Consider the following 13978-nt stretch of genomic DNA (forward strand, 5'->3'; position numbering starts at 1 on the left):
ATGTCTTCTAAGTATCTACCCTTTTCCCATAGAATGTGGTTTTCAACCTTCATCAGAGAGGCCAAAGATCATGAGAGATGAGAACATATTTGGATGCAATAGAGGACAATGGCTTCCTCCAGTGGTGCAGGAAGCAGCCTCAAGGAAAAGGGGCTTGGTTACTCTTCTATTCCTATGAGGCGACACCATGACCGAGGCAACATTTGAAATAAAGCATTTAATTGGGGACTTGCTTCCAGTTTCAGAAGCTTCATCCAAGACCATCATGCTGCAGGCAGAGACAGCTTGAGAATGGGCCTGACCTCAGAGTCCACCCACAGTGACACATCTCCTCCAAAAAGTCACCCTTCCTAATCCTTCCCAAACAGTTTCACTAAATGGGGACCCAGCCTTCAAACACAGGAAGGAGCCTATGGGGGCCATTCTCATTTAAACTACCATGGGCTTTAATGGAAGCAGGCATCAAGTAAAGCTTGGCAATGCAAGGAGACATAAGTACAATACCAAGTGAAGAAGGGTCACTGAAGATTTTACAGGGAAGGGGACACAACTCCCCAGCAGGGGAAGAAAAATATCTTGAAACAAGCAAACCCAACCTCTTTAAAATAGAAAACATTTCCTGTGTGTGGTATTGTATTCACATAGCATGTGTGTGTGAAGACCAGAGGCTGGTGGATGCCTTCTTCAACAAGGCTTTCCACCTTCATTTGTGAGTCTCTCGCTGAATCTACAGCTCTGAGCTCCAGGGATCTGATCCCATCCCTGCTCTACCCCAGCCCCATTGGCTTCATGCTCCCAGGCCCTCTTCTTACTCAGACCTCACATCTGTGGGATGAGCACTTTTCCTGGAGTCATCACTTGTTACTAAGTTTCAAGAACAAATCTTAACTATCTTTAGCACCTATGCTCTAAATATGTAGTAGCTAAGCAGCAGCTTCTCATATCCCCCAAGTTTCTGACTCTTAAGCCACAGGCTCAAAAACATAGCCCCTTGCCTTTTCTCTTTGGTTTTGAGACAGGTTCTCACTCTAGCTCAGACTGGTTGAGAACTAGTGACAATCCTCCTGAACAAGCTTCCCCAGTTCTGTAACTATAGGCATGAGTCACTGGTGATACCTGATCTGTGAAATACCTTTGTAAATTACCCTGGGAAAAGGAGATCTCTCTTGCTCTCTCTCTGACATGCCATGTTATGTTACATTATGTTTATATATGTAAACACACATGTACACACACACACACACACACACACACACACACACACACACACACAGAGTATATGTGTGCTGGGGACTGAACCCAGTTCCCCATATAAACCACTCTTGCACTAAGCTTTATTCCCAACCTCTTTAAGAGCCTTTCTGAGTTGCCTTAGAGAAATGAGAACTCCTGAGCTATAGAGATGGCTCAGTTTAAATGCTAGGTTCATAACCAGAACAAGAAGTCAAAGCGCTTTAGCTGCTGAAGCCAACAGTGCGACACAGCATTAGCCCAGTTAGTCACTAACACAATGAAAGGAAATTCCTTGCTATGTAGTTTTTCACAGCCTTGAATCCATTTGTTGGAAGTAATGACAATTGATTTGGGGAGAAAAATAGACCACTGGACAATTATATAAGTAACATACACATTTGGATTTCAGAGATTAGAATTAGGAAAGCACTAGAGAATGCTGATTACATTTTAAAAAACTTCCTAATTTTTTTAAACATCATTACTTTTTTTGTAATTTGGGGACCCAGTCCAGTGTTCTACAACTGAGCTACATCCTCAGTATTTCCTTTTGAGTTAGGATGAAGTGTTTTCTTAAGGGAACACTAGAACAATAATAAAAAAACAAGTCACTTCAAAGTTAAAACATGTAAAAAAATAACAACAAAGAAAACACACAGCCTCGTATCGTGATACTCACTTTCCCTTAAACAGTCAAACAAAATAGGCCAGTAATGTAACTTGGGAAAAAAAAAAAAAAAAAAGAAGAGTATGAACACAAAAGATATGAAAGTCAACAGAACAAACCAGCAACTAAACAGGTGACCAGTATGAACTGGATAATACTCATTCACAGAGAGCTGTTCTGGTTTGAAAAGTCTTTAATTTAGTTAAAAAACTCTTCAAGATAGAGCAGTTTCACAACGTTCCAGGATCCTATTATACAGTCACTAATCAGCCTCTGTTCCTTATTTATACATTTTATACACGCAGTAAAAAGGAAATTATTTGTGAGACATTACACAATGAATTAAAGTGCCAGCTGGAGTGGCACAGAGCAGCTTGAGAGACATCGAAGCCAGGAAGTCTGCAGCAGCATCATGTTCTGTCACTTTCCAGTCTCCTCTTCTCATCCTGTCCCACCTGTCCTAGGTGGGACAGAAGTTTGCTATATGCTTCCCTGTTTAAGAAAAAAAAATCATTTAAGTATTTATAAATGTCTATTAACCCATCTAGCAGATTTGGCACAACACTTCTTTTTTCTTTATTAAGAAATTTTCTACTCACACCACATACTATCCACAGATCCCCCTCCTCCCTCCTCCTACCCCCCAGCCCTCTTTCCCAAGCCACCTTGCATCCCCACATCCCCCAAATCGAAGTCTCCCATGGGGAGTCAGCAGAGCCCGGCACACTGAGCCTCGGCAGGTCCAAGCCCCTTCCCACTGCACCAAGGCTGTTGGCACAACACTTAAAAACAATGCTTCATGTATCTAATGAGTAAACTCAGGTGTGAGAATTCATTCAGTCCTTAGTAGGACTTTTATGTACAAAATGAAGGTTAAATGATGTGAAAGCTTATTAACCATTTCAAATAATATAATGGCCATCTATACAGAACGTGCTCATGGCACACTGCTTAAGGATAATGATGGCATGATTACAATAGGGAGATGCTTCATCAACAAAAACATGGAACAGTAAGTGTTACACCAGAATAGAGATCAGGGCCACAACAGCGGCACATGTCCTATATTCTCTTTACCTTCTCCTTACTTGAATAGCAGTTTGAAAAGAAAATGCTATTTCTAATATTCTGTAGTACTTCTTGTATTTGAGATTTCCTTTTTCTTTACAGAAAGGAAAGGGTTTATGTAGGTAGAGACACAGGAAAGCCATGCTTCTCCTGTGGCCTGGCTCCAGCAGCACAAGAAGGGAGAGAAGGCTGAGGCAAGGGTCTACAGTGACCAAATTTTATGGTTCATTATCATAGTACTCACCACCTGAAAGGCTTTAAGAAAGATTCTGCCATGAAGTTCTTTCATTAGTCTAAATACCTATGGGATTCTGAATCTCTAGAAGGAATCCTTTTGTGAACATGCACGGCCACAAAGAGTAGCACATTAGCAAAGGCTGCCCCAGGAGTCACTGGGTGGAGTTCACGTAAGACTCCAGTCTTTTCATGAGGAGCTCAGAAGCTAGCTGTCAGCAGTGTTTGCAAGAGTATGCATTTTCTTTACTGTACTGCAAAGATGGACTCCACTAGTTACCTAGTGTTATAATCAATATGGGTTCTGTAAGACCAGTCACCTGAAGCTTTGAAATCCATCTCTCCCTAAGGACATTGCTTTGAAAATATAAGTACCATGGAGGTGTGCAGCTTTGAGGGAGCCATGTCTGCAGGAGCACAGAAATGACATGTGACCCCTGCAAAGCCACACCACTGTCCACTCAAGCAGGCATCACACAACTGACAACAGTCACAGCACTGAAGCATTTTTCATCTCAAAAGAAAATATCCTGTTTTCCTAAATGGGAAACAAGCCATTTTAATCAAAAGAGAAAATGTGGATTGTATGATACTCAAAATAGTATCATTATCAAACATACCTTTGTGTGATATTCCTGCCAAGGCCCCATTTCAGCTCTGAATCCTTCAGAGACTGAGTGAGGGTAGGAATCAAGTGGATGACAACGTGCTGATCCAGGGCTGCTACTGTCTCTAGGATGCTATACACGTGATAACTGTACTGCATGCCATAGTCCTGGATGAACTGCCTGAAAGTAAAACAGGCAATTTGAGAATCAATTCGAGGCAATTCCTTGGGCCTCTTCTATACATTATAATCACTTTTAACCTGAACACAAGGATCATTTCATCAAGGTTGAGGAAAGAGTCTACATGCAGACTACTGGTAAGGCTTTTTTGTTTGTTTGTTTCTTAACTTTTGGAGGTAGAGTAGTTTTATGTTGTCTGGCTGGACTGTGAACTCATTATCTTCTTGCCTCAGTCACCTAGAATGCTGGGATTACAGGTGTATACCACCATGCCCAGCTTGGCAAAACTTAGCAGAAAAATGACTGGAGATAATCAGGAGGAGGAAAAAAAATCTAATTTCAGGGACTTTTCATGATATCCTCCACTTCAGGCTGGAACAGGAGGAGTGTGAAAGGCAACACTAGAGGTCAAGTTTCCTAGTTATTTTTCAGCGTATCGTATGTCTATATTAGTCAATGTAGTCATAAGGACAGAAAGTTATTCACTACATACATTTACATGTTTTAAATGAGCAAGAGACTTTATAAGTAAGATTTCTTTATAAATAGAAAAGCCATATATTTTACCATTAAAATTTCCACACTCCTCAATCAATATAATAAAAGCCAAGTAGCTTAAAAAATTATATATAACAAAGATTCAATCTTTTCTTTCCTCCCAAGGTTTTGGAATTTTCATGAACACACTAACATAAAGTGATCATAACTGAAATAAACTAGAAACAACAGACAAGTGCCAATTATGTGAGGAGAGGGAAGAAACAAGAAACCAAATATGTAACACAGAATAAAAGAAACACACCTCAAATCACATGTCGAGTGGTGGCAAGGTGGGGTTATGTGATGTAAAAGCAAGCTGGTAGAGACCCTGAGAAAGAAATGGCACAAAGAAACTGCCCTAATAGAAGACTTCACAAGGGCAAAGCCGGGCCCTGGGAGTGTGGCTGGGCATATCTTCTATCCCTATAGAGTCCATGCTTCCCAATTAAGCTTTCTGAAGCTTCAGTGTTAAAGCAAGTCAAAAGACCAGGGAAAGGCATTTTTACAGAGCATCCTGAAGACCAGGTCTAAACAAGTTCCGAAAAAGCCTATATACCTGTTTTGGGGACTTTAATGTCTCACTTTTTCTTCTTAATGACATTGAAGATTCTTTCTCAAGGAAGACACAAGTAATTTCAAGTCAGTTAACTTACTCTTTTCTTTGATTTTTCAATAAAGCCACACAATGTAACAAACCCACTGCCCCAAATACTATAATTGTAACACTGTAAACAAGTAGTAACACATTATGTTTTGGATAATTAGTTATTTAAAAAGCATGTTGGCTGTCAAATGGCTGGCAACCATCTCCTTGCCAGTTGGCATATTTTCCAGTTACCTAAACAGAGAAGTCAGCTGGGTGGCAGGTTCTCCTTCTGACCCCACTTGGCAGGTTTTTACCATGCATTGCAAGTTCTCTGTGGCCAGCTTTTTAACTAGGAGAAAATGATAGCATTATACAGTGTGTCTAAACTGACCATCTGGATCATCATTTTTAACATTCTTGATTTAGAAAAATACGTTGTTTTCTTCAAATAGGTACATGCTTTTTGTAAGTTTTCAAAATGAAAGTTGAGTTTGTTTTGTTCTGAAGAATATCTATTTTGAGTCTCCAAGCTGAAATAATACATAGGAAGATATGTTCTCCCTTCAGAAACGTATCCATATTAAAAAACCCTTCCCACCATAACCCTTCCCACCTTAATCTTACAAACAGATACATACAGACAAGAGAGCCTTTTAAAAGACATGGATTTGTAGACAGGCATATTGATTTTACTTTTAAATTCATAGACGCATACCTTCCACCCCTTACAAATCTTTAAGTAGCAAACTAGACCAACCATTGATGTTCCTTTGCTTAAAATTAGCCCAATATTTGTATTAATTATTTATTTACACAAATTTTTAAAACCGTGTGCCTGTACATACAGTACAAAAATACTGCTGCCATTTGGATCTTAACTGTGCTCCAGGCTCATGAGTTCAATGCTGGCTTGCCAGCCCAAGGTGCTACGGAGGAGCGTGTGCCCTTCCTCTTCCTCTACTGTTTCTACTGCCGCAGGCGAGCAGTTTCTGCCTTCAGGTGTTCCCACCCTGATCACTGCCTCACCACGAACTCCTATGGGGAGGGGCATCAACTGAGCATGTACAGAAGCTTACAAAACAGAGGCAAGCCAACCTTCCCCCACTTTAAGTTCATTTGTTAAGGTAATGTGAAGTTGACTAACACAGACATGAGCAAAGTCTGTGGAAAACTTAGCATGTTCCTAATGCTATAAAATTCTTGTTTGAGGCCTACTAAATGTAAATGTCTTCAAACTGAGTAGTCATATTTGTTTTAAACTAACACCTTGACTGTCCCAGTTTACATGATTCAGTGTGTGGAAGTGGATGCTCACATACAGTACAGGGATTTTCAGTATTGTCAGAGCTGTGCAAGTATAACCAGAGTCAGGTTCATACTACTTTTGTTATCTCAAAAAGAAACCATACCCTGTAGCTATCATCCGCTTTCCCATAGGTAAGGAAGCTTATCTACTTCTGTCTCAGAGACATGTTTTCTGAAAGCTGGTGGAATTCAATCTGGATAAAGCTACTCAGAGTGGCACACAATTTAAAACTTATGAACTGTAACTTCCAGAATTTTCCATTTAGAGCTGTTGACCTGCTGTTAGTAACATGCAGGTGAAACCAAACCATGGCTACATGACAACTACCATGCTGTCTGCTCTGAATAAGGAAATCTTGAACGATGAAGTGCAAGGCTTTCACTGCACTTTACCATGTCCAAGTTAACAAGGGCAAGGTTTCTAAAGAGCCGGTTCTCTCTGGAGCCACCACAGGACAGGGCATGTCCTCCTGCCAAGTGATAGTACAACACGGAAATGTAACAAATCACTCTTCGCAGACTCGGACTGGGACAAGAATGTTATAAGCACTGATATAAATGTAGATGAGAAAATACCACACATTTTTGAGAAAAGACCAAAGATGTCAGAGGTCAATGAGCTTTCCACCACCATTTGGGCACTGCCCCTGGATTCCTCAGAGTCCACTCCACACTCATCTTAGTAGTTAAAAGGTAGTCCCATTGTAACAACAACACCAACACACACACACACACACACACACACACACACACACACCTGCACAAAAACAAGGGACAAAGGGCAAACTGCCTATCAAGATAGAGCTGCGACTCCTGTTCTGCATTCTCAACAAGCTTATTAAAGCATGTTACAGTGGGGATCAGAGATCACACATCAAACTGATCAACCAAGGGGAGCCTGATGAGACTAAAAGGAAATGGGCTCAACTCAAAGGAGCCTCCCAGGTTTGACTCAATTAGCTTGGATACACTAGCAGAAAACTCAAGAGAAGAAATCACACTGACCTCCCATCTCCTGGTACTTGACAAGTCTCATGTGACATCAGAGTAAGTCAACACAAACATTTTTTTTTTTTTGAGAAGCTAAAAAGCCTAATCAAAGGAAGTACCCCATAAATAAACTACTTGCCTCAAGGAGTGGGGGATTGCAAAAACAAAAATCCCTAAACTAAAATGAATTTGCCAGTATTTGATTGTTTTTCCCCACCTCACCCAAGCTCTTGTTTGGTATTTGATTCTTCAGCTATGAAACATACCAAGAGATGGAAAACAGCCACGTACCTTTTACCACGGGAAAGAATAGTTGCTTAACCTGTACACAGAAAATTCTGACAAAATCAAGACTGAGCCAACTAACCTTGGGGTTCACTGACCAACACCAGACATTTTAAGATGCCAGGAAGGAGTAGCTCAAGGTCACAAATAGCCATGCTGGTGTCCTTGAAGAGCTGGAGGATGAAGGCCAATGTGGATGCTAATCGAGGAGGGGGTGAGGACCCTTTAAACTCAAGATAGGATTTCCTGAAAAGAAGAAAATTCTATTTTACTTTTCTTCTATTTCAAGGTTCAACTGAGCAGAATCAAATGCCAAGCATGTTAAAGATACTGGAAAAATTTATTCCCTAAATAAAGTATAGTTTAAAAAGAATGTATACTTGCCATGATAACTTTAAAGACCATTTTGTTGTGCTTTGTGCTCTAAAACCTAGTACAGACATACAATGTAAAGCAAACTGGCTTAAAAATGAACTTAGCAAACCTAATTGCTAACTTGTTTTCTCCCTTTCCCATGGATGTCTCAGATCCCTTTGCCAGGAATCAACATTCCCTCTAATGTCAAATTTGCATAAATAAATCTCTTCTCACATTTATTTACTTAGAATTTAGGAGGGGTCTCATGTTTCTAAATAAATAAAAGGACTATCCTAGGAATCAGCTTCCAGTTTTAGCTTTATCTTTCCTCCACTAGGAAATTTAAAGAACTAACTTAGGAGTGAGTGTCATCTCTCAGGGCAGGATAAGCCGTAGCATTAAAATTCCACAGAGATTGTAAGGATAACAACCTCCTTGATTCATCTCCCACTCAGTCACTTAGAACTGGTCCTGGCCACTGTTCAAAAATTTAGACAATATGAAAACTGGCCAAAAATTACTTAGCACTTCCCCACTGGATTTTTAATTTTACTGATGCCTGGGATGAACTTAAAACCTTGTACATGGTAGGTACCACTGAGGTACATTCCAGCCCCAGATACTACTCAATCAAAACACACATATTTGTTTGAAAACTAATACTATACATAAGGAGATACAGAAAACACTAGAGCTTACCAACTCATTTAAGGAGCTACATAAATCACTCTTGTTCCACAGACACAGTGATCCCCACAAATTTAACATCCTAAATACAACCACTATCGAAGGCAGGGTTTGTTTTGGTGTGTTCTGTGCACTGTTGAATTACTAATGCCCCAAATTTTAACATTAAACATTTATTTGGTACATACTGAACAGCAGGAAGAAATGTAAAAGTAAGCATATACAATTAAGTAAAAAAGAACAAATAACAGACTCATCTCAGCTAGTGGAGAATTTAGATGTGAAAAAAATAGGCAATTTTAATATATGGGACTGGTGCTTTGTCAAAGAATTGTCACAGAATTGTCAGGAATTCTGAGAAAGAAGTCCTAACTCAAAAGGATCTCACAGTAGAAAGGCAGAGAATGGAAGGAGCCACAGGAGTCCAACTCGATTGATGCTGAACATAGAAACAAAACCCCACACACCCTTCTAGTCAGCTAGAACCTAACGCATAAAGAAGAATAAAAACCATCCTTAACAAGACATGATGTAGAACAGAAAGCTGAGAAGACAGCTGGGATACTAACCAAGGGGCTTAACTTGGTTTTAGGAATTTGAATTCACCTCTCCATTTGTCATGGAGTTTATATTAAAATCAGGCAATGTCTCAAAACACTGTAACAGATTACTATAATCTTGCTGGAAATGCAGATCCAACTAAGGAAAAATAATTCTGAACCTAAAAATTGGGTCAAAAAGATGTATGCTACCCTGTGGTATTAGGCACAGGTTTTTATAAAGGACACATGGGATTTAGCTCAGAGGGATGACATCGTAATGAAGAGACTGGCATGGACCAAGCTTTAATGTAGGGAAGGATAAAGCATCTTGAAGAGCAATATCCAAACCAGGGTCAGTGGGATATACACAGGACAGGGACACCATCAATAGCAAAGATGAGTGAGTACATCACATGACACAGACAAAAGCGAGCCAATGAAGGCTTGGGGGCAGGGAAGTGTCGAAACTAATCTGGCTGGACTGGTGGCACACACCTTTAATCCAGGCCCTTAGGAGGCAGAAACTAGTGGACCTTTGTAAGTTCCAGGCCAGGCAGGGTGACACTATGAGAACCTGCACTAAAAAGAAAAAGAAACAGAAAATAGAAAAAAAAAAACGGAGGGGGGGGTCATTTGTTTTAGAAGGAAGACGAGACACAGGGATGGCCATGATGTAATGTGATAAGAGAAATGTGAAATGAACAAAGACAATAAAGCTTCCAGCCCAAGTAACATGACTCTAGGAATATAAGAGAAACAGAATACTACAGTTATATTAGATCATTAAAAAGATCGAGTCAAGGCTCAGCCAGTAAAGTACTTGCCTTATAATCACAAGGGTCTGAGTTCAGTTCCCATAAAACTCAGGCATGGCTGTTTGTACTTGTAATCTCAGCACTACAGAGGGACAGCCAGGCAGACCTGGAGGTGACCACCAACACAGCTGCTGAGCAAATCTATGTCAGTGGTATACTGTGTCTCAAAAACAAGGTGGATGACACCAAAAGAATGACCTCAGAGGTTGTCCTCCGGCCCTCCCATGAAAAAGAGCCTCCACTCACTCACTTACTCACCAGAAAGTGGGAGAGATAGAGACAGAGACAAGAGAGAACAAAGTGAAGGCATTTCAACACAGAAACTTACTTAATACTAGATACCAATAATCTATTCCCAGAGACTCTCAAAAGTTTAACAAATAGTATCATAATGTTAAACACTGCATGAAGACAAAGGAAGATAATTTCCATTACTGATTCTTCTAATGTTATGGCTAATGGATATAGAGGTTAGTTAAAAAATAAAACAAGCAAACAAACAAACAAAAATAATCCTAAGCAGTTAAGGCTGGAGAGGCAGCTCAGCAGGTAAGAGCACCTGTTGCTTTTGTACAGACACTGAGTTTGGCTCTGGGCCCACATGGCAGCTCTCTTAGTTCCAGGGGATCGGAAGCATTCTTTTAGCTTCTACAGGCACCAGGCATGCATGTGGTGCAATTCCATACATGCAGGCAAAACACTAATACACATATGTGATATAAAATAAATAGTTCTTTTAAAAAAACAAGAAATTTATTAAATTTGCTTAAAAATGAATTAAAGGTAGGGACCGAATGTTATTAAACCACCCCCACCACTGCATTATTTCAACTGGAATAATACATATATAACTCCATCTGTCCTACACCTGGGCCAAGTTTGATGGCACCATACCTTCCTCATCACTTCAAGGATCCAAAATCAAGAAAACATACCACCAAACATTGCCCAGAATATTCTAGAAATTACTAGAAATAGAATATTCTAGAAATATTCTTCAAATATCTTTTCAGTAAAACTTAACTTTAGCCTCAAGACAACTAAAGTTATTTTATCTAGCAAATATGACAATTCCTTTCATTGAATGCAGGTCCTCTAAAGTAATTCAAAATGATCTGATGTATGTTTATCTTCCATCTCAGTAAAATCCTCCTGTTTTCTTCAGAACAGTCATTTATAACGGAAAATCAATCTGTCCACACCAGTCCCTTAGGTTATGCAGCTGGGAATCATATATTGCACCTGTAGGTCATTGAGAGTAAGAGTGAAGAAAGATAGTCTTATGTTTTGGTAACTGCCAAGAAAACTCCACATATTTGCCAGTGTTCAGTGCTGAAGAGCTGAAGAATACTGAGTAGCAGCGAATTCTCTAATCATGTGCCCCTTTTCACTATTTTTAATACAAAGTAAGGGCCTATGACCTGATGTTAACATGTATGGGACACTAAATTGCTGCATCAGATATTGTATAAACGACAGTATAGAGGAAGGCCTAGTCTACAAGGAGGGAAAGTCATGACTAAAATATGTATTTGCTGAAATACCCCAAAGTAGAAGGTATCTCGCATGACCAACCTTAGAGACACCCAAGGAACCTACATGAAGAATGGAAATGATCAGGACTCAAATTAGTCTGCTGCTAAGCTGGTCTTCCTGTTGTTGTTTGAGCTAAAACAGCTTTTATGAGAAGGAAGTGACAGCTAGGTCCACAGTGAGCTTCTGGTGTCCCTCTGGCTCCAAGTACTTCCTGAGCTCACTGTGTCAACATTAGCATTGCTGAAAAGAAACAGGCTCAACGCTCACAGGGAGAGAGAGGGGAGTTGACCTCTGGGTGGATAAGGCCATACTTGATAGCAGATATTTTACAGAAAGTATTAATACAAGACGGGAAATAAAAGAATTGAGATAAATAGTAAATTAATAACCTAAGACTTCATAGTGCTCATCAACATTCATATTTTCAGTTATCTCTCACAAAGTAATTGCTACATACATAGAAAATACAGTTTCTATTGTGATGAAAACCATAAAAATCTATCTTTTTAAAAAAATAACTTTTTTCTTTTTTTTTAATTTTAATTTTTATTTCATGTACACTGGTGTTTTGCCTGCATTTGTTCTGTGTGAGGTTATCAGATCCACTGGTACTGGAGTTGTCAGCAGTTGTGAGCTGCCATGTGGGTGCTGGGAATTGAACCTGGGTCCTCTGGAAGAGCAGACAGTGCCCTTAACCATTTAGTCATCTCTCCAGCCCATAAAAATGTATCTTTAGGGAGGTATAGAAGGAAAGTACAAGCTACACAGTGAAACTGACAGAATTTTAAAAGCAAATGCAATTTTAACATATAACTCTTTTTTTTAATCTAAAAGTACACAGGAGCTATCAGAAACATTCTGGCGGAGTCAGCCAACTATGTAACTGTCACAATGAACAAAGAGCAGTCACTCTCTCACCACTCACCCCAGAGAAATGATAATGGATGTCCACATGAGACTTTATAAACGCTATACAGGCTTTATTCCTAGAAGTTAGGATAATGAAACTAGGAAAAGAAAGAGATGTCTCTTCAGCAGAAAAATAAGCAAGTAGTTATAGCCATGCTGTGGAACACTGCTAGATGGTAATAAACTTTTAAATAAATCTTTATTGAAATTAAGATATAATTTATATTGTTTTCTTCCTTCCTGGTAAAACAAATTCTCAATGTTTCCTGGGAAAAACTGTTTCTAAGCTACCACAATGCTGAGAAATATTAATATTTCTGAGATACTATGAATTATTTTTGATGAGATTAATAGCTCCTATATATGCCTCTCTGTAATAACGGTATTACCGTACGGTGTGGACAATGTGCTTCCTTAGGGGTGTCATCACTGGAAGAGATGCTGGGCTTCTCAGTGCCAAAAGAACAGGATGCTGTCCAAGATCTGAAACACACGGTGAGGTGGGGAGAAATCGCCCAATATACTGCTCAATGACATTCCTTAGCAACTGATTCAAGTAGGCATTTGGATTTTGAGACTGACAGCATACAATACTTATGCCCTATAGAAAGAAAAATAAGAAAAAAGAGAAACGTCAAAAGGCAAAGTTTCAAATAGTGTTTAGGAACTTACTAATATGTTCTCAAGCACTGATATTTATGGCAGAATTTGTACCTTCTCACCACCAAATAGGACTTCTGGTATCATGAATAAGTAAGGCACATACAGCCCTTCTAGAGTTGAGTTTGGATAATATATATGTGGTGGAATCTAACCAAGCATGTATATTTTAGAGGCATGATCAAAGGAAATAAGGTAAGCAAGCATTCCAGAAGAGAAAGGGAATGTGTTTCTTCCTCTCTTCCTCCTGCACATAACACTTGACTATGATGATCATCAACTACATAGTCATGTCATTACTAAGTTGTAAAATACATGTGTCATCAGTCTTTTTTTAAAGTGTTTAAATCAAAGCTCAGTGTATCATCAAGCAGAAAGATACAAGAATAAAGGCCCACCCCTCAGAGTAGGGACCACTAACCCCACAGAGGCACAGATGGGTGGAGGGGAGTTATCACTTAGTCATTTCGGCTAAGAACATAACACTTACCCTAAAAATTAGCCATATAAAGAAACAGAATCATAGAATCATTTTTTTAACAACTCGTAATGGGAGAGGAATGCAGATGCTTGGACTGAAAATAAACATCTTAGAAATTGTTCTATGTGCTATTGTACTAAGTGCTTTATATTCATTATTTCATTTCAATTTCTAGAACAAAGGAGTTAATATCATATTCCATTTTACAGTTAAGGAAACTGAGGTTCAAAGAAATTAAGAGCTTAATAGAAGTCACAAGAATTCATTATAACATCTTGCTGCATGTGTCATAACA

At 39.3% G+C, this 13978-nt stretch overlaps 1 protein-coding gene across 2 annotated transcripts in view; it reads right to left on the bottom strand.

The window, feature by feature from the left end:
- Positions 1–2075: 2075 nt before the first annotated feature.
- Mms22l (MMS22 like, DNA repair protein) overlaps positions 2076–13978 on the bottom strand; it is a 124555-nt gene continuing 112652 nt past the window's right edge. For both annotated transcript variants that reach the window (XM_052717756.1, XM_052717755.1), the window contains exons 21-25: positions 12932–13143; positions 7779–7942; positions 5369–5465; positions 3823–3990; positions 2076–2392 (exon numbers count right to left, since the gene is read on the bottom strand). In XM_052717756.1, the coding sequence (XP_052573716.1) occupies positions 2311–2392; positions 3823–3990; positions 5369–5465; positions 7779–7942; positions 12932–13143 (723 nt within the window). In that variant the 3' untranslated portion in view covers positions 2076–2310. The remainder of the gene's footprint in view (positions 2393–3822; positions 3991–5368; positions 5466–7778; positions 7943–12931; positions 13144–13978) is intronic.

Source organism: Peromyscus californicus, unplaced genomic scaffold (assembly GCF_007827085.1).
Source record: "Peromyscus californicus insignis strain IS unplaced genomic scaffold, ASM782708v3 Scaffold_5__1_contigs__length_169319896, whole genome shotgun sequence".
NCBI lineage: Eukaryota > Metazoa > Chordata > Mammalia > Rodentia > Cricetidae > Peromyscus > Peromyscus californicus.